This window comes from Pongo pygmaeus, chromosome 4, assembly GCF_028885625.2.
Source record: "Pongo pygmaeus isolate AG05252 chromosome 4, NHGRI_mPonPyg2-v2.0_pri, whole genome shotgun sequence".
Taxonomy (NCBI): domain Eukaryota; kingdom Metazoa; phylum Chordata; class Mammalia; order Primates; family Hominidae; genus Pongo; species Pongo pygmaeus.
Genome location: NC_072377.2, coordinates 106,539,978 through 106,560,701, shown reverse-complemented (window position 1 = coordinate 106,560,701; position 20,724 = coordinate 106,539,978). Strand labels below are relative to the sequence as shown.

The 20,724-nt window shown below is 39.2% G+C and overlaps 1 protein-coding gene across 4 annotated transcripts in view; it reads left to right on the top strand.

Moving 5' to 3' along the window:
• Nucleotides 1–1,775: 1,775 nt before the first annotated feature.
• Nucleotides 1,776–20,724, top strand: part of SLCO6A1 (solute carrier organic anion transporter family member 6A1) — a 148,739-nt gene continuing 129,790 nt past the window's right edge. For 2 of the 4 annotated variants that reach the window (XM_054489032.1, XM_054489033.1), the window contains exon 1: nt 3,686–4,199. In XM_054489032.1, coding sequence (XP_054345007.1) covers nt 3,842–4,199 — 358 coding nt within the window. In that variant the 5' untranslated portion in view covers nt 3,686–3,841. Of the gene's footprint in view, nt 4,200–20,724 lie in introns of all 4 variants that reach the window. The other 2 variants (XM_054489031.1, XM_054489034.1) reach the window with 2 other exon arrangements.

Below are 20,724 nucleotides of genomic sequence, written 5' to 3'. Positions count from 1 at the left end.
ATTATTTGGCTGATAAGCTTTTCAACACATCAATGAGACATGTTATTTTCAAAACTTGTTAAGGTATTATCTTCAAAATTACCTATATATCAAAATAGATTTATTTCAGGTACCATAAACCAAATGTTTTTGTGAAAACATTTGCTGGTAGGTTTTCCCCCTCAATTGGTAAATCTCTACTCACCAATGAAGGTCTGACTTGTAGGGAGGTATATATAACAGTAGTTACTTTTTAATATGGTGGCTCATTATTCTAATAATTTCAAACATAATTATCTTTGTTTAAGCATATGCTAAAAATGAGCTAGATACTTTTAATATATTGCTTCCAATCTTCACAGTAGTTTTTCAAAACGGATAATTATTATCCTCATTTTACAAATGAAGAATTAAGGGTCAGAATGTTTAAAAGACTTACCCCAAATCACATATCAGCTAAGCAAAGTCTATACTTTATTCATTACATATAATGCTTCTTTCTTTCATGTCCCCACCCCTTTCCTCCAGTTGTCTTTGTTTTCTTCTGGACTTAAAAAATTATGTAGCATTTTACTTATCTAGCAGTTAGACTTCTAATCTCAGTAAACTGAAAAGATTCACAGAAAGCAAAAAGTAAAATAAAGTAAAATAAAAAGTCTGTAGTTATCAAGAAAAATAGTACTTATAGCACCCAGATATCTAACATTAGTTTCAACATAGAATCTGTAAATCTTATATTGTGAAGGAAAGATGTAACAAGCGTCACTACAATATTATAGGTGGTAGCATATTAGAAATTGTAGCAAAATGTCACTACTGTCTATTAGGGAGGAAGTAAAAATTATTTACCAGGAAAGCAAAGCAAATGAGGACCATTTACTGAAAGAGAAAACAGTTCTATATCTCTTAATAGTTGAGGTCATCTTATATTAAGCCACATTATTATAATTTGCACCATCATGAGGTTTATCTACTTCAGAGGCTCATTTACTAAAAGGATTATGTGAATTATCATCAATATGTTACTTTAGTAAGTAGTTCTTCCTACATGTTTAGAGCTTTTAGTGGAAAGAGATATTACATAGAGAATATAAAACAGCACCTCATAAACATTCATTGTTTAATTTAAGCTGGTTTCTTGAATATCTTAAGCACTTGGATTGCTGAACTCATCAGGGAATGCTTTAGTTGGTAGCTATATTTCATTGCCTGTATCAAAATTTTATACTATAATTACTTGCTAACTTTTAGGAAACATGTAATTAATATGCATACATTTTAAGATTCAAAGATAATTTTTTTCACATTTAATGTTTCTGAAATTGAGATAGTTTTATAACTCTGATCAACATCATCTATATAAAGATTTTTAAAATCAGTGATCTGTCTTTCAGGAAAATACATACAACCATGTTAATTTCAGTATGGTCAGAGCAAAAATTGAAAAACAATCCGATACCCATCAATATAAAAGAAAGTGGTTAAATAAATTATAGTAAATCCATACCATGAAATTCTATCATGCATGGTACTATCAAAAAGGTAGCCAAAATGAGTTAAGTGTGATGTTTTCTAAGGTTAAATGAGCAAGGTTAACAAATATCCACAATTTCTACTTAAATACTTAGAGTACAATTTTTGTAGCTGGATGACAGTGTCCTATATTATGTAATAAAAATATGCTGATCAAAGAATGTTGAAGGTATGTTTGTCAGTGTTTCCACTCCACCCTTAGCTTTCACCCTTAGCTTGCACCACAGGTAGGGTTTCCCTCTGCTCTCTTGACTCACCTATATTGGTGGAGTGCTGTTTTTTCACTCATGCAAAACTCCTCATCGAGGCAGAAGCTAGGTTGTCCCTGGTCCAGCCTCGATTTTGGACATGCCCTAAATGCCTGAACCTCAAGTTTGTGCTTTGCCTTGTTTCAGTGGGGTTCTTGGGAAGAAATGAAGTTCCTGCTCCTCTCTTTTTGGCAAACTGTTTTATTTCTATCCCTCTCTCTGGTGGCAGTCAATCTTAAGGTAGGCCATAGGACAGGATGGTTTGCTGTTCCTCCTTCAGTGGGTTTTTTCTTCTGTAACAGATAACCTTTGTCACAGATTGGAGGGCATGAGAGTTTCCTGCCTCAATCCCAGAGGCAAAACTGCTTTTGCTTTGGATAGCAGAAGGGTCAGTGGAGGTGGGAGGGCAAGTATTCCTTCTTCTTTCTCAGGGACAGTCTACCACGACCAACTGCTTTCTTCCCTTAAGCAAAGATCTGGTAAATGGGTATAGATTCCCCTTGTTTCTTAGGCTTCTAAGGTTTCTAAACTGTTAAGCTTCCCTTGGCCTTTAAGAATTCATTAAAATTTCAAGTGTTTCTATCTTCCTTTATGACTGCTCTTTCTTCCTTCTGTGCTCTTTGAAAAGTAAAATGGTTTGTGTGTCCCATCCTTTTTCTGAGGGGCTTGTTGTCCTTTAGAATCAATTTGCCTAGTTTCTTTACAATAACCACAGCTATAGAAATGTAGTTCTCTGATGAAAAAAGTATTTTTTCATATTATCCAGCTTTGTTGTTGTTGTTATTATTGGAGTGGGGGTTACATTTTATTTGGCTTTCTATATTCTGGGTAGAAGCAAAATTCCCAGTACCATTCATTTTTAATGGAGTTGTCTTTTCCGCTCTGCACCCAAGCAGTACCTATTCTGGTTTTGAAGCACAAGAATAAGAGCCCACCACTCCCCACTGTCTTTCCTATCTCCTAGGATTCCTGTGGGTTTTTTTTGTTTGTTTGTTTGTTTGTTTGTTTTTACATTTATTATCATGAAGCAGTGTAGAGTCAAACTCAGGCTTCAGGTCAGTGGTTCTTAATTCTTCTTTCCCTGGTCTACCAGGCCAGCACTATTGGAGCAGCACAAAATCTTGTTGAAGAGCTAAATTGTTTTTGGCAACACAATGTCTGATCCATAGGAGAGAAGACAGTGCCATCTCTCCTGGAAAGTCACCCTCCACATATACATGGCCTAAAGAGCTTATATATCAGCCTAAGAAAAGAAAACCAATAAGAAGTTGCATTTTCATTAAAAAAAGAAAGCCACGTTTCATATCCTACTACTCTTCGCTTACATTCTTTCTCTTCAATAAAGTTTTTATACCTGAAAAAATAATCCTCTGGTTCTCGTGCCCTCATTTAAGGTGGAAAATAATAATCTTTTCTGTTCTTGAGTTGGGATAGAGTTTCTAGGACAATAATTTCTATGTGTAAAACACTTCACTTAAGGACATTCATTTGGACATTGATTTCTGATCTTTGTGCCTCCAAATCTTTTACTGTGGTGAAACTGTTTGTTTTTTTTTTTTTTTTTTTTGGTTTGTTTTGTTTTGTTTTTAATGTCTTCTGCTCTCTCCTGGTCCTTCAACAATTTTCAGGTTGTTTCTAGTGAGACTTTTCAGTTGGAAAGCCACCACAATAAAGTAAGTCTGGGGAAACTGGGGACAGACAGTTCCACTTTTTTCCATGCTTCCTAATGAGTATTATTTAATAAATAAGTACTGGCATTCTTTGACTGCCATTAAAATTACTCTGGTGCTCTTTGTCTGTGTTAGCAGTTATCAAAATCTAGTTTAAGCTTTTTTTTTTCCTTCCGCACGTGGAAGAAAAGACGGAAAACAGCTTGGAAGTTCTCAACCGTCAATCTCCTGCGAGGACGTTTGCCTCCTGCCCTAGGAGAAACGTTCGCTCTGGAGGCTTGGGCTGCAAGAGCCCCTTGTGGCCACCGAGTCCTCCGACGTCCTCGCCAGGCTGGCCTTTGGGTTGGCCCAGGCAGGACGGGCTGCCGAGAGCACTCGAGCCGCGTCTCCAGGAGCCGCCCAGGGTGAGCCATGTTCGAAGGCGTCGCCCGGCACCCTTGGGGCCAGGATGAAGCCTCAAGGGAAGTAGAGCCGCGGGAGGCGGCGCGGGCCCGGCCTCCTAAGGACAGGAGAGCCAGGGGAACCCCGAAGTCCTCGAAGCCCGGGAAAAAATACCGGTATCTGAGACTACTTCCAGAGGCCTTGATAAGGTTCGGCGGTTTCCGAAAAAGGAAAAAAGCCAAGCCCTCAGTTTCCAAGAAGCCGGGAGAAGTGGATGACAGTTTGGAGCAGCCCTGTGGTTTGGGCTGCTTAGTCAGCCCCTGCTGTGAGTGTTGCAATAACATTCGCTGCTTCATGATTTTCTACTGCATCCTGCTCATATGTCAAGGTGAGCCTGAAGGAGGCGGTTTGTTGTGGCGAGGGCAGCTGGGGCCGCACTGGCAGAGGCGGGAGAGGGAGTATGGCGGACGCCCTGGTGTGGCCCAGCCTGAGGCCGCTTTCTGACTTCTTAAGGCGTTGTCGGATCAAAGTTTAGCCACCCAATGGGTTTACCTTGCCCGCTGCCTAGACAGAGCAGATTTATCAAGAAAGGGGAATTGCCATGGAGAAAGAATAAGGCACGCAGAGCCGGCTGTGCGGGAGACCAGAGTTTTTTTATTGCTCAGATCAGTCTCTTCAGCATTCTGGGATGGGATCAGTGTTTTTAAAGATAATTTGGCGGGCAGGGGCTGGGGAACTGGGGAGTGCTGATTGGTCAGGTTGGTCAGGGAATCATAGTGTTGTCGAAGTCAGGTTTTCTTGCCATCTTCTGTTCCTGGGCGGGATGGCAGAACTAGTTGACCCAGATTACTTGTCTAGGTGGTGTCAGCTCATCCATCCAGTGCAGGGTCTGCAAAATATCTCAAGCACCGATCTTAGGTTTTACAATAATGATGTTTTCCCCCAGGAGCAATTTGCGGAGGTTCAGACTCTTGGCGCCAGAGGCTGCATGACCCCTAACCTTAATTTCTAATCTTGTAGATAATTTGTTAGTCCTGCAAAGGCAGATTAGTCCCCAGGCAAGAAGGGGATCTTTTCAGAAAAGGGCTATTATCAATTTTGTTTCAGAGTCAAACTGTGAAATGAATTCCTTCCCAAAGTTAGTTCGGCCTAAGCCCAGGAATGAACAAGGAGTTTAAAGGTTAGAAGCAAGAAGGAGTGGATTAGGTTCAATCTCTTTCAGTCATAATTTCCTCGTTTATAATTTTTGCAAAGGTGGTTTCAAAAACAGGTTAACCGGCTGGCACAAGCTTGGGTGCCTCACCTCCTCCAGTACCTGATTGGCACAGTCCATCCTACACATTGTGGGTGATGAGGGCCTGGCTTACAGACAGCCGGCTGCAGAGAGGGTATTGTTGAGTCATTTATCATTGTTTGGTCACTAACTCTGAGTTCTGGGTTGAATCACCTGGAGTTTAAAATAAAGTTGAAAACGGTGTCTATGATCATTAAATGGTTTCTGATCCTGCTCACAAATTTGCGACATTCTGGCTCAGCCACTCTCTATTGGATCTTTTTTCCTCATCTACGAATTTATACAAGAGAACCTAAACTTGAGGTTGTTATTTTTGCCCACATATTTTGAAGAAGGTGAATTTGAATACCTTTAGACCTGGCATGCTTCTCTACTTGACCACAGCCCTCACCTCCCCTATTACATCAAGATTCTTTACTAGCCTTTTTTCAATGATGGCATTGGAATTTGACAAACCTGTTCTCTTTTTTGCTCTAAGATACTAGGTCTAAATAAGTGCAATCAAAAGGCTGTATGTGGTAAGACCCATATTAGAAAAACAAATAAATAGTCATCGAGTTTGTCTTGAGATTATCAAAGAAGTTTCTTAGAAGAACAAGCATTTGAACTATGCCTTTATAGTTAGGTACAGTTTTGAAAGCCAGAATAAAGTTGAAGAGTATTTGTTGAATAGGGAAGCGAGTTAATGAATCGTGTTTTGTTTTAGAAAGGCTTGTTTCACAATGGTGAATGACAAGTTTGGCCATGAAACCATGAAAATGGTTTCATCTAGGCACCATAAGGGGGTAATTATATTTATATTATCAATCATGTCTCCTTAGTGACTGAGGTATAGAAGACACTCAATAAATATGTATTCGATGCATAAATGAATTTTAAAAGGAAGGAAAAGACAGATTATGCCTAGATTATGAAGGCCTTTAAATACCAGACATAATTCTGAAAGGATATAAAAGGTACTTACTTCCCACTATGTTGGGTCATGAGTAAGGTGCTTTGCAAGTATTATCTAATTTAGTGTAATCCCCTTATTAGGTGGGTAATGAGGAGCCATTGAAAATTACCGAACAAGTGATGGACAGTATATGGTTTTTAGCTATGTATCTTAACTGACTTCATACAGGTAGTTAGCTCAGTTTGGGTATAATACTGAGTCTTCCATTCATAAAAATGGTATATCTCTTCATTTTTCTATTTGTCAATTGATCTATTTATTATTTTTAGTTACATTGTGAATAATTTTAAAATCATTTCAAACATAAAGAAGGGATGCAAAGGCAGTACAAACAATACCTGCTTCCTGTGAGTCAGGAAGAATCTGCTTCCAGATTCTTCATCTGTTAACATTTTACCGCATTTGTTCCTTCACCTTCTCTTTCCCTATACATGCCCAAATTTTTCAGAGATGGTGCACCATTACTGCTAACTACTCCAGTGTGCAACTTCCCAAAGTGAGACACTCTCTTACATAACCATCATTCCTCACAGGCAGGAATATCAGTACAATACTACCATCCAGTTATGGTATGGGACTGGTGGTCCCATCCAGATGTTGCCAGCTGTCTCAATATTGTCTCCTTTTCATTTGGGGCCAAAATTCTATACAAGAACATATGTTGCATTAAGTTGTCATATTTTACAAGTCTTCTTTAATCTGGAACACTTCCTCATACTTTTTTCTTGTTTCTTATGTCCTTGAAAGTCTTAAAGAGTATGGTTTTTTTGTAGTGCAGGATGAGCTTCAATCTGGGTCTGTTTGATGTTTCCTTATGACCAGACTCAGGCCTTTTTTCCCTCCCTCCCTCTCTTCTTCTCCCTCTCCCTCCATCCTTCCTTCTGATTTATTTAGATATAATTTACATACAATAAAATTCACTTTTCAAAGTGTGTTATTCAATGAGTTTTAGTAAATATATACAGACATGAAACCACCAATGCAATCAATTTTATTTTTTATTATTTATTTATTTAATTAATTTTGAGACTGTCTCTGCTGAGTCTTGCTCTTGTCACCCAGGCTGTAGTGCAATGATGTGATCTCGGCTCACTGCAACCTCTGCCTCACTGGTACAAGTGATTCTCCTGCCTCAGCCTCCCAAGTAGTTGGGATTACAGGCGCCCACCACAATGCCTGGCTAATTTTTTTGTATTTTTAGTAGAGATGGGGTTTCACCGTGTTGGCCAGGCTGGTCTCAAACTCCTGACTTCGGGTGATCTGCCCACCTCGGCCTCCCAAAGTGCTGGAATTACAGGCATAAGCCACCGTGCCCAGCCAATGCAATCAGTTTTAGAAACTTTCCATCACACTAAAAGTTTCTTCATGCCCCTTTGCAGTCACTTCCTGCTCCTACCTCCTACCTTAGGTGACCTTGACCTACTTTCTCTCATTAGAGTCTTACATTTCCTAGAATTTAATATACATGAAATCATACAGTTTGTAGTTTTTTTGTTTCTGGCTTCTTTTAATAGCTTGGTGGTTTTGAGATTCATTCATGTTGTTGTGTGTGTTAACAGTTTGTTCTTTTTTATTGTGAATAGTATCATTGAATGGAATTTTATCCACTATATCCACTCAGTAGTTGATGGACATTTGGGTTGTTTCTATATTTTTTTGACTACTATAAATAATGCTGTTAAGAGGAATTGCATATACATATTTGTGTGGACGTACGTTTTTGTTTCTGTTGGATAGATAACTAGAAATATAATTGCTGGGCTGTATAAGTATTTAAGTGCACCTGCTAGAAACTGCCAAATTACAAAGTGGCTGTACCATTTGCGATCCTGCCAGTCAGCAATATATGGGTTCCATTTCCACATTCTTATTAATAGTTGGTATTGCCGGTTCTTAAAATTTTAGCTATTCCAGTGATTGTATAATGGGATCTCATTGTGATTTTAATTTGCATTTCCCCAATGACCAATTGTCTCAAACATCTGTTTATATGCTTTTTATCTATTTGTATATCTTTGTTTGTGAAATGCCCTTTAATAAATTGGGTTGTTTCTCTTATTACTGAGTGTTCTTTATGTAATATGGATGCAAGCCTTTTGTTGAATAAATATTTACTAATATTTTCTCCCAATCCGTGGCTTGCTTCTTAATATTTTTTGTGTCTTTTTGATGAAAAAAGGATTCAACTTTCAACTTTGATGAAGTATAATTTATTAATGTTTTAAATGATTCATTCTTTTTGGCTTCTATCATAGAAACTATTGCCTAACTCAATGTCTGAAGGTTTTCTACTTTGCTTTTTTTCTGGAAGTGTTATGGTTTAGCTCTCATGTTTAGGTCTCTGATCCATTTTGAATGAATTGTTTTAGTGTATGGAAAGGATCAAGTTTAAAATTTTTTTCATATAGAAAAAAATGCTTTATTCCAGTATAGTTTATTGAAAACAGTGCCCTTTAATCCATTAAATTATCTTGATACTTTTGTGGAAGTTCTGATCTCTTTCTGAGTCTATTTCGAGCCTTTCTATTCAGTTCTATTTTCTTTTTTTTTTTTTAGTTGTTTATATTTTTATTGGGTACAGAGTAGGTATATATATTTATGGAGTATATGAGATGTTTGATACAGGCATGCAGTGTGAAATAAGCACATCATGGAAAATTGTTTATAATTTTTAAGAGGATTTGGTCTAGGGTTCCAGATTAGATCATGACTCCAGTGTTACATGTATAATTGATATATTTTTGTGTTTTACATTATAATCCCAAGTTAAAATTTTACTGTTTATAATCAGCATTAGAACATTTAAGAAAACCTAATACTTTACTTGTTCATAAGTTAACTCAATTTACAAGAATAACCTAAATAGTTAAGGTGTGTTTCTTAGTCAGACACTGAAATATTAATCAAAAGCCAACATTTACCTGGAAATAGATGGGGCTAGGGAAGTGAAAGGAAAAGCCTTTATGCATCAGGCATTGAAATTCTGTACTAATTCCTATAAAGAAATTAAAAAGTGATGCAAAACAAAATGAAAACCTAACTTTAAAATATCTCTACTTTCTCCTCAGCCCAGCAGCCTCCACTTTCTGTTCCAGTTGTGCTTTTTGGATCTTTTTTCTTTCTTTCAATCAACAGGTACATTAATCGATGTACAACATTGCCACAGTTGTGGCTGGAACACAAATATAAATACATAGATTTTTCTATATACATACATATATAGAAGCCTATGTATTGATTAATTGACCTAGTTGAGGAGAAAAGACATGAAGTACTAATAAAAAATGAAAATAAAAATGCAAGAGAGAATCTGATGAAGTGCAGGCATATGATAAGACAAGCTCTGTAGGAGGTCAGAGGTGGAGGCAGATTTCGGAGGCACTACACAGTTGGGGCTTTGAAACACTGATAATAATCAGAAGGGTTGAATCATAAGGACAGATATACATTCCAGGCCAGAAAAATAGAGGGAGTAAAAACACTGATGTAGAAATGCATTCAACATATTCAGAGACTAATGAATATATCTGTCTGAAAACTGCAAAGGATTTGTAGAACAGGTATAAAAAAAGGATAGAAAAGTAGGTGAAGGAAGATGCTAGCCATTGCATCTAGCATATTGCACCTTCTCAATCTATTCTACCTATGTCTTTGTTAAAGGGATAGCTCTCACCGACCTTGTTTGCATAGGGTGACCCAAACCTGCCCTTCTCCCTTTCTCCACCTCCCTCACCTGATTGGATCAGGAGTGGACACCTCAAAAGAGTGAATGAATCAGATTATCTGCTTCAGAAACTTGGAACGGGAACATTGTGAGACTGAGCCACTTATCTCTGGGAAGCAAAACAGCAAGAACATGGAACCAAAGTCAGTGCTGTGGCAAATTAAAGGCATGTGTAAACTGTAGTTATTATGGGAAAGCAGAAGGAAGTGTCCTGCAGAGGAAATCTAAATGAAATGGGAAATGGAGCCAAACATACAGAGAAATACATGGTAGAACGTCTAAACGGGTAGTCTCTGGGACTAAGCCACCAGGAATCAATCCCAGCTCTTCCTTTAACAAGAAAGGTAATATTGGGAAAGTTACTAAACCTCCATGTACAATAGAAGATAAAATATAAACAGTAATTACCTTTGCATTGTTTTGAGAACTAAATGTTATAATGTGTAGAAAGCATTTAGAACTATGCCAGGCTCCTGGTAAGCAATGTTGCATCTTATTATCATTAAACCATCACTTTCCAGTTCAGCCTATATTGCTTACGTGGAGTGCTTGTGGTCTTAAAAATTAATTCTCCCCTCCAAACAAATCTTGTTTGTTTGTTGAGCTAGTTTGATAATTCCTATTTGCCTTACAACAAAATACTTTCTAACCTGAATGACTTAAAAAATAAACTTGGATCAGACTAGAAAGACCTTGAGTATTAAAGAAGTTTGAATCCAGAATACTGAAATTTTCTTCTTTGATACCTTTTTTCCTCAATCAACCCATTTCCCAGAATTTATCCAAGTACACTGAATCTCCCACTTACCCCAAACTTCCAATTTGGTGAAATATGATAAAATAGAGAATATTTACTTTTAAAAATTTCATCAATTCCTTTTATTAATACATGTTTGCTCTTGAAAAATGCAGTTTAAATTTGAGAATTTTGGTAAGCTTTTCCTGTAATTTTCAATGTGCTTAAAAATAGAAGAACTTATACACGGTACACACTCAGCCTTTTCTATGGGATCATTGTCAAACCCCCACTATTCAAGAAACCCAGTATAAATTATCATTTCTAAAAACCTCTAAGAAACTCAAGTTTTCTGAAGTGGTCTGTTCAGAGATTTGTGCATTTTTCAGTGATCTGTAACAATGTATTTTTCATCCCACCATCTACTGCAGGTAGGTTCACAGGTGGGACCTGAAGAGCATTTGGGGATTTTACCATGCGATTTTAAATTATTTTATTAAAACAATCAGTTTTCACTAGCTGTGAAAAGATATTCCACTGTAAGTAGATATGTTTTGCAGTTATTTTGGAGGGAAAACTTTTCAAGACTAAATTAGTTTTTGAAACCAATCTTAGGTTTTCTTTTTTTTTTAATTTTCTTTTTTTTATTATTATTATACTTTAAGTTTTAGGGTACATGTGCACAACGTGCAGGTTTGTTACATATGTATACATGTGCCATGTTGGTGTGCTGCACCCCTTAACTCGTCATTTAGCATTAGGTGTATCTCCTAATGCTATCCCTCCCCCCTCCCCCCCACCCCACAACAGTCCCTGGTGTGTGATGTTCCCCTTCCTGTGTCCATGTGTTCTCATTGTTCAATTCCCACCTATGAGTGAGAACATGTGTTGTTTGGTTTTTGTCCTTACCATAGTTTCCTGAGAATGATGGTTTCTAGTTTCATCCGTGTCCCTACAAAGGACATGAACTCATCATTGTTTATAGCTGCATAGTATTCCGTGGTGTATATGTGCCACATTTTCTTAATCCAGTCTATCATTGTTGGACATTTAGGTTGGTTCCAAGTCTTTGCTATTGTGAATAGTGCCGCTATAAACATATGTGTGCATGTGTCTTTATAGCAGCATGATTTATAATCCTTTGGGTATATACCCAATAATGGGATGGCTGGGTCAAATGGTATTTCTAGTTCTAGATCCCTGAGGAATCGCCACACTGACTTCCACAATGGCTGAACTAGTTTACAGTCCCACCAACGGTGGAAAAGTGTTGCTATTTCTCCACATCCCCTCTAGCACCTGTAGTTTCCTGACTTTTTAATGATCGCTATTCTAACTGGTGTGAGATGGTATCTCATTGTGGTTTTGATTTGCATTTCTCTGATGGCCAGTGATGATGAGCATTTTTTCATGTGTCTGTTGGCTGCATAAATGTCTTCTTTTGAGAAGCATCTGTTCATACCCTTTGCCCACTTTTTGATGGGGTTGTTTGTTTTTTTCTTGTAAATTTGTTGGAGTTCATTGTAGATTCTAGATATTAGCCCTTTGTCAGATGAGTAGGTTGCAAAAATTTTCTCCCACTCTGTAGGTTGCCTGTTCACTCTGATGGTATTTTCTTTTGCTGTGCAGAAGCTCTTTGGTTTAATTAGATCCCATTTGTCAATTTTGGCTTTTGTTGCCATTGCTTTTGTTGTTTTAGACATGAAGTCCTTGCCCATGCCTATGTCCTGAATGGTATTGCCTAGGTTTTCTTCTAGGGTTTTTATGGTTTCAGGTCTAACATGTAAGTCTTTAATCCATCTCGAATTAATTTTTGTATAAGGTGTAAGGAAGGGATCCAGTTTCAGCTTTCTACATATGGCTAGCCAGTTTTCCCAGGACCATTTATTAAATAGGGAATTGTTTCCCCATTTCTTGTTTTTGTCAGGTTTGTCAAAGATCAGATGGTTGTAGATATGCGGCATTATTTCTGAGGGCTCTGTTCTGTTCCATCGGTCTATATCTCTGTTTTGGTACCAGTACCATGCTGTTTTGGTTACTGTAGCCTTGTAGTATAGTTTGAAGTCAGGTAGCGTGATGCCTCCAGCTTTGTTCTTTTGGCTTAGGATTGACTTGGCGATGTGGGCTCTTTTTTGGTTCCATATGAACCTTTTCCAATTCTGTGAAGAAAGTCATTGGTAGCTTGATGGGGATGGCATTGAATCTGTAAATTACCTTGGGCAGTATGGCCATTTTCACAATATTGATTCTTCCTACCCATGAGAATGGAATGTTCTTCCATTTGTTTGTATCCTCTTTTATTTCACTGAGCGGTGGTTTGTGGTTCTCCTTGAAGAGGTCCTTCACATCCCTTGAAAGTTGAATTCCTAGGTATTTTATTATCTTTGAAGCAATTGTGAGTGGGAGTTCATTCATGATTTGGCTGTTTGTCTGCTATTGGTGTATAAGAATGCTTGTGATTTCTGCACATTGATTTTGTATCCTGAGACTGCTGAAGTTGCTCATCAGCTTAAGGAGATTTTGGGCTGAGAAGATGGAGTTTTCTAGATATACAATCATGTCATCTGCAAACAGGGACAATTTGACTTCCTCTTTTCCTGACTGAATACCTTTTATTTCCTTCTCCTGCCTGATTGCCCTGGCCAGAACTTCCAACACTATGTTGAATAGGAGTGGTGAGAGAGGGCATCCCTGTCTTGTGCCTGTTTTCAAAGGGAATGCTTCCAGTTTTTGCCCATTCAGTATGATAATGGCTGTGGGTTTGTCATAGATAGCTCTTATTATTTTGAGATACGTCCCATCAATACCTAATTTATTGAGAGTTTTTAGCATGAAGGGTTGTTGAATTTTGTCAAAGGCCTTTTCTGCATCTATTGAGATAATCATGTGGTTTTTGTCTTTGGTTCTGTTTATATGCTGGATTACATTTATTGATTTGCGTATGTTGAACCAGCCTTGCATCTCAGGGATGAAGCCCACTTGATCATGGTGGATAAGCTTTTTGATGTGCTGCTGGATTCGGTTTGCCAGTATTTTATTGAGGATTTTTGCATCAATGTTCATCAAGGATATTGGTCTAAAATTCTCTTGTTTGGTTGTGTCTCTGCCTGGCTTTGGTATCAGGATGATGCTGGCCTCATAAAATGAGTTAGGGAGGATTCCCTCTTTTTCTATTGATTAGAATAGTTTCAGAAGGAATGGTACCAGCTCCTCTTTGTACCTCTGGTAGAATTCAGCTGTGAATCCATCTGGCCCTGGACTTTTTTTGGTTGGTAAGCTATTGATTATTGCCTCAATTTCAGAGCCCATTATTCGTCTATTCAGGGATTCAACTTCTTCCTGGTTTAGTCTTGGGAGGGTGTATGTGTTGAGGAATTTATCCATTTCTTCTAGATTTTCTAGTTTATTTGTGTAGAGGTGTTTATAGTATTCTCTGATGGTAGTTTGTATTTCTGTGGGATCGGTGGTGATATCCCCTTTATCATTTTTTATTGTGTCTATTTGATTATTTTCTCTTTTCTTCTTTATTAGTCTTCCTAGCAGTCTATCAATTTTGCTGATCTTTTCAAAAAACCAGCTCCTGGATTCATTAATTTTTTGAAGGGTTTTTTGTGTCTGTATTTCCTTCAGTTCTGCTCTGATCTTAGTTATTTCTTGCCTTCTGCTAGCTTTTGAATGTGTTTGCTCTTGCTTTTCTAGTTCTTTTAATTGTGATGTTAGGGTGTCAATTTTGGATCTTTCCTGCTTTCTCTTGTGGGCATTTAGTGCTATAAATTTCCTTCTACACACTGCTTTGAGTGTGTCCCAGAGATTCTGGTATGTTGTGTCTTCGTTCTCCTTGGTTTCAAAGAACATCTTTATTTCTGCCTTCATTTCATTATTTACCCAGTAGTCATTCAGGAGCAGGTTGTTCAGTTTCCATGTAGTTGAGCGGTTTTGAGTGAGTTTCTTAATCCTGAGTTCTAGTTTGATTGCACTGTGGTCTGAGAGACAGTTTGTTATAATTTCTGTTCTTTTACATTTGCTGAGGAGTGCTTTACTTCCAACTATGTGGTCAGTTTTGGAGTAGGTGTGGTGTGGTGCTGAAAAGAATGTATATTCTTTTGATTTGGGGTGGAGAGTTCCGTAGATGTCTATTAGGTCTGCTTGGTGCAGAGCTGAGTTCAATTCCTGGGTATCCTTGTTAACTTTCTGTCTGGTTGATCTGTCTAATGTTGACAGTGGGGTGTTAAAGTCTCCCATTATTATTGTGTGGGAGTCTAAGTCTCTTTGTAGGTCACTAAGGACTTGCTTTATGAATCTGGGTGCTCCTGTATTAGGTGCCTATACATTTAGGATAGTTAGCTCTTCTTGTTGAATTGATCCCTTTACCATTATGTAATGGCCTTCTTTGTCTCTTTTGATCTTTGTTGGTTTAAAGTCTGTTTTTTCTGAGATTAGGATTGCAACCCCTGCCTTTTTTTGTTTACCAGTTGCTTGGTAGATCTTCCTCCGTCCCTTTATTTTGAGCCTATGTGTGTCTCTGCACATGAGATGGGTTTCCTGAATACAGCACACTAATGGGTCTTGAGTTTTATCCAATTTGCCAGTCTGTGTCTTTTAATTGGAGCATTTAGCCCATTTACATTTAAAGTTAATACTGTTATGTGTGAATCTGATCCTTTCATTATGATGTTAGCTGGTTATTTTGCTCGTCAGTTGATGCAGTTTCTTCCTAGCCTTGATGGTCTTTACAATTTGGCATGTTTTTGCAGTGGCTGGTACCGGTTGTTCTTTTCCATGTTTAGTGCTTCCTTCAGGAGCTCTTTTAGGGCAGGCCTGGTGGTGACAAAATCTCTCAGCATTTGCTTGTCTGTAAAGTAGTTTATTTCTCCTTCACTTATGAAGCTTAGTTTGGCTGGATATGAAATTCTGGGTTGAAAATTCTTTTCTTTAAGAATATTGAATATTGGTTCCCACTCTCTTCTGGCTTGTAGAGTTTCTGCCGAGAGATCCGCTGTTAGTCTGATGGGCTTCCCTTTGTGGGTAACCCGACCTTTCTCTCTGGCTGCCCTTAAGATTTTTTCCTTTATTTCAACTTTGGTGAATCTGACAATTATGTGTCTTGGAGTTGCTCTTCTCAAGGAGTATCTTTGTGGCGTTCTCTGTATTTCCTGAATCTGAATGTTGGCCTGCCTTGCTAGATTGGGGAAGTTCTCCTGGATAATATCCTGCAGAGTGTTTTCCAACTTGGTTCCATTCTCCCCGTCACTTTCAGGTACACCAATCAGACGTAGATTTGGTCTTTTCACATAGTCCCATATTTCTTGGAGGCTTTGTTTGTTTCTTTTTATTCTTTTTCCTCTAAACTTCTCTTCTCGCTTCATTTCATTCATTTCATCTTCCATCACTGATACCCTTTCTTCTTCCAGTTGATCACATGTGCTCCTGAGGCTTCTGCATTCTTCACGTAGCTCTCATGCCTTGGTTTTCAGCTCCATCAGGTCCTTTGATTTCTCTGCACTGGTTATTCTAGTTATCCATTTGTGTAATTTTTTTTCAAAGCTTTTAACTTCTTTGCCATTGGTTTGAATCTCCTCCTGTATCTTCAGTTCTATTTTCCTAATACATCTACACTTATGCAAATATTATATTGCATTGGTTACTGTAGCTTTATTATATGCATTAAAATCAGGTATCCTTTCTACTTCATTCTTTTTAAAAATTGTTTTGGCTCTTCTAGATCTTTGCTTTTCCATATAAATTTTAGAATAAACTTGTCAATTTCTATAAAAAAGTTACTAAGATTTTGTTGAGTCTATAAATTTGGAGAATATTGACCTCTTAATGATATTAAGTGTCCTCATGACTGAACATGCTGGATATATCATCTACATTTACATCTTCTATCCTGAATTTTTGTTCAATTAACCTATTAAGTTACAGAAGTCATTTTTTGCAGACTCCTTAAGAATTTTTAGTATACATGATTATATCATCTGTGAATAAGGACAGTTTTACTTCTTCCCAATCTGGATGCTTTTTGTTATGGTTTGTTACTTTATTCCACTGGCTAGGCTCCCTGGCACAATGGTCAATAGGAATTAGGAAAAGCAATGTTCATTGATATTTTTCTGATTTTTAGATAGAAAAAATTCAGCCTTTCACAGTTAAATATGTTAACTGTAGGTTTTATTTTTTAAGATGCCTTTTATCAGTTTAAGGATATCTCTTATTAGTTTGCTGAGAATTTTTTGTCATTAATTGGTGTTGAATTTTATCACGTGCTTTTTCCTGCCTCTATTGAGATGTTCATAAGGAAAAATTTGTTCTATTAATATGATATATTGCATTTTTTAATATTTGGATATTTGACAAAACTTGCATTCCTAGGATAAGCCCTTTTTATTGGATTATTGTCTTTCTGCATATTCCTGGACTTAATTTGCCAAAATTTCGTTAAAAATTTTTGTTTCTGTGAGAGTATTGTTCTATAGTTTTCTTAGAGTGTTTTGGTCTGTCTTTAGTAACAGGTAATAGTAGTTTCACTAAATTAATTAGGATGTTTTTCCCTTCTTATCTTTCCTCCTCATTTTTTCTGAAAGAGTTTGTGCAGCATTATGTACCCTTTGTGTAACATTTTTTTTTTAATACACTTTATGTTCTAGGGTACATGTGCACAATGCACAAAGCTGTCAGACAGGGACATTTAAGTCTGCAGAGGTTTCTGCTGCCTTTTGTTCAGCTATGCCCTGCCCCCAGAGGTGGAGTCTACAGAGGCAGGCAGGCCTCCTTGAGCAGTAGTGGGCTCCACCCAGTTCGGGCTTCCCAGCTGTTTTGTTTACCTACTCAAGCTTCAGCAATGGCAGGCACCCCTTCCCCAGCCTCGCTGCTGCCTTGCAGTTTGATCTCAGACTGCTGTGCTAGCAATGAGGGAGGCTTCGTGGGCATGGGACCCTCTGAGCCAGGTGCAGGATATAATCTTCTGGTGTGCCCTTTGCTAAGACCATTGGAAAAGTGCAGTATTAGGGTGGGAGTGACCTGATTTTCCAGGTGCCGTCTGTCACCCCTTCCCTTTGCTAGGAAAGGGAATTCCCTGACCCCTTGCGCTTCCCAGGTGAGGCAATGCCTCCCCTGCTTCAGCTCACACTCGGTGGGCTGCACCCACTATCCTGCCCCAACTGTCCGACGAGCCCCAGTGAGATGAACCCAGTACCTGAGTTGGAAATGCAGAAATCACCCGTCTTCTGTGTTGCTCAGGCTGGGAGCTGTAGACTGGAGCTGTTCCTATTCAGCCATCTTGGAAGTGCCCCCATCGAGTATTTTCTTGACCCTATCCAGTCTATTGAGGTCATCAAAGACATTTTTTTTTCATTTCTGCTGCAGTGTTTCTGATTTCTCACATTTAATTTTGATTCTTTCTTAGAGTTTCCATCTCTCTCCTTACATTATTTATCTGTTGTTGCATATTGTCCATTCTTTCCAATAGAGTCCTGATATGGTTTGGATTTGTGTCCCTGCCCAAATCTTATGTTGAATTGTCATCCCCAATGTTGGAGGAGGGTCCTGGTGGGAAGTGATTGGATCACGGGGCAGACTTCCCCCTTGCTGTTTTGTGATAGTGAGTGCTCATGAGATCTGGTTGTTTAAAAGTGTATAGCACCTCCCCGTTCACTCTCTTCCTCCTTCTCTGGCCATGTAAGATGTGACTGCTTTCGCTTCACTTTCCACAATGATTGTAAGCTTCCTGAGGCCTCCCCAGCCATGCTTTCTGTACAGCCTGCAGAACTGTTGAGAGGTGACAGCATGCTGGCAGTCCTCACAGCCCTCGCTCGCTCTCAGCGCCTCCTCGGCCTTGGCGCCCACTCTGGCCAGGCTTCAGGAGCCCTCCAGCCTGCCGCAGCTCGGTGGGAGCCCCTTTCTTGGCTGGCCAAGACCGGAGCTGGCTCCCTCAGCTTGCAGGGAGGTGTGGAGGGAAAGGCGCGAGTTCCGGGTGGGCGTGGGCTCAGCGCCCCGCACTCCCAGCGGCCGTCGGCCTGCAAGCCCCAGGCAGTGAGGGACTTAGCACCTGGGCCAGCAGCTGCTGTGCTCAATTTCTCGCTGGGCCTTAGCTGCCTCCCTGTGGGGCAGGGCTCGGGACCTGCAGCCTGCCATGCCTGAGCCTCCCCCCCACCTCTGTGGGCTCCTCTGCGGCCCAAGCCTCCCCGAAGAGCGCCGCTCCCTGCTCCACTGCACCCAGTCCCATCGACCACTCAAGGGCTGAGGAGTGCAGGTGCACTGTGTGGGACCGGCAGGCAGCTCCACCTGCGGCCCAGGTGCAGGATCCACTGGGTGAAGCCAGCTGGGCTCCTGAGTCTGGTGGGGATTTGGAGAACCTTTATGTCTAGCTAAGGGATTGTAAATACACCAATCAGCACTCTGTGTCTAGCTCAAGGTTTGTAAACACACCAATCAGCACCCTAGGTCTAGCTCAGGGTTTGTGAATGCACCAATGGACACTCTGTATCTAGCTACTCTACTCAGGTGGGGACTTGGAGAACCTTTGTGTCCACACTCTGTATCTAGCTAATCTAGTGGGGACATGAAGAACCTTTGTGTCTAGCTCAGGGATTGTAAATGCACCAATCAGTGCCCTGTCAAAACAGACCACTTGGCTCTTTGTAAAACGGACCAATCAGCAGGATGTGGGTGGGGCCAGATAAGAGAATAAAAGTAGGCTACCGGAGCCCCCTGTGGCAACCTGCTGGGGTCCCCTTCCGCACTGTGGAAGCTTTGTTCTTTCGCTCTGCAATAAATCCTGCTGCTGCTCACTCTTTGGGTCCACACTGCCTTTATGAGCTGTAACACTCACCGCGAAAGTCTACAGCTTCACTCCTGAAGCCGGTGAGACCACAAACCCACCGGGAGGAACGAAGAATTCCAGACACACCGCCTTAAGAGCTGTAACACTCACAGCAAAGGTCTGCAGCTTCACTCCTGAGCCAGCAAGACCACGAACCCACCAGAAGGAAGAAACTCCAAACACATCCGAACATCAGAACGAACAAACTCCAGACACGCCACCTTTAAGAACTGTAACACTCACCGTGAGGGTCCCGGCTTCATTCTTGAAGTCAGTGAGACCAAGAAACCACCAATTCCGGACACATTGTGAGTCAATTAAACCTCCTTTCCTTATAAATTATCCAGTCTCAGGTAGTTCTTTATAGCAATGTGAAAATGGACTAATACATGTCTTTAGCATATTGATCATAGTTATTTTATGTAATTGACGTAAAATAATTGTACATACATATGGGATAAAATGTGGTATTTCAATATATGTTTATATTGTGTAATGATCAAATCAGTATAATTAGCAAATCCTTTGCCTCATATATTTATCATTCCTTTGTGGTGAGAACATTCAAAATGCTCTCATAGCTATTTTGAAGTTTACAGTACATTGTTGTTAATAGGGTGACTCTAATCACCCTACTGTGCAACAGAGCACCGGAATTGATATCTCCTATCTAACTGTAACTTAGTACTCATTGACCAACCTCTGTGCATCCCTCCTTCCACCCTCTCCAGCCTCTGGTAACCATTATTCTACTCTTTACTTCTATAAGATCAACCTTTTTAGATTCTACATATGAGTGAGATCATGCAGTACTTGTCTTTCCATGTCTGGCTTATTTCACTTAACATGATGTTCTTTATCCACGCGGTAGTAAATAACAGGATTTCATTCTTTTTTATGGATGAACAATATTCCATTATGTATATATACCGCATTTTCTTCATTCATCTGTCAATGGACACTTAGGTTGGTCTATATTTTAACTATTATGAATATTGCTTCAATAAACATGGGGATGCAAATATTTCTTTGACATACTGATTTTATTTCATTTGAATATATATCCAGTAGCAGAATTGCCGGATCATTTGGTAGTTCTATTTTTAGTTTTTTGAGGAACCTCCATACTGTTTTTATAATGGTTATTCTTACATAAATTCCCACCAACAGTGTATAAAGACTTCCTTTTCTATACATCCTTGCTAATACATATCTTCTGTCTTTTTGATAACAGCCATTGTAACTGAATATCTTATGATTTTGATTTGCATTTCCCTGATGATTAGGGATGTTGAGCATTAAAAAAATAGATTTGATTATCATTTGTATGTCTTCTTTCGAGAAATGCCTATTCAGGGCTTTTGCCCATTTTTAAATTGGATT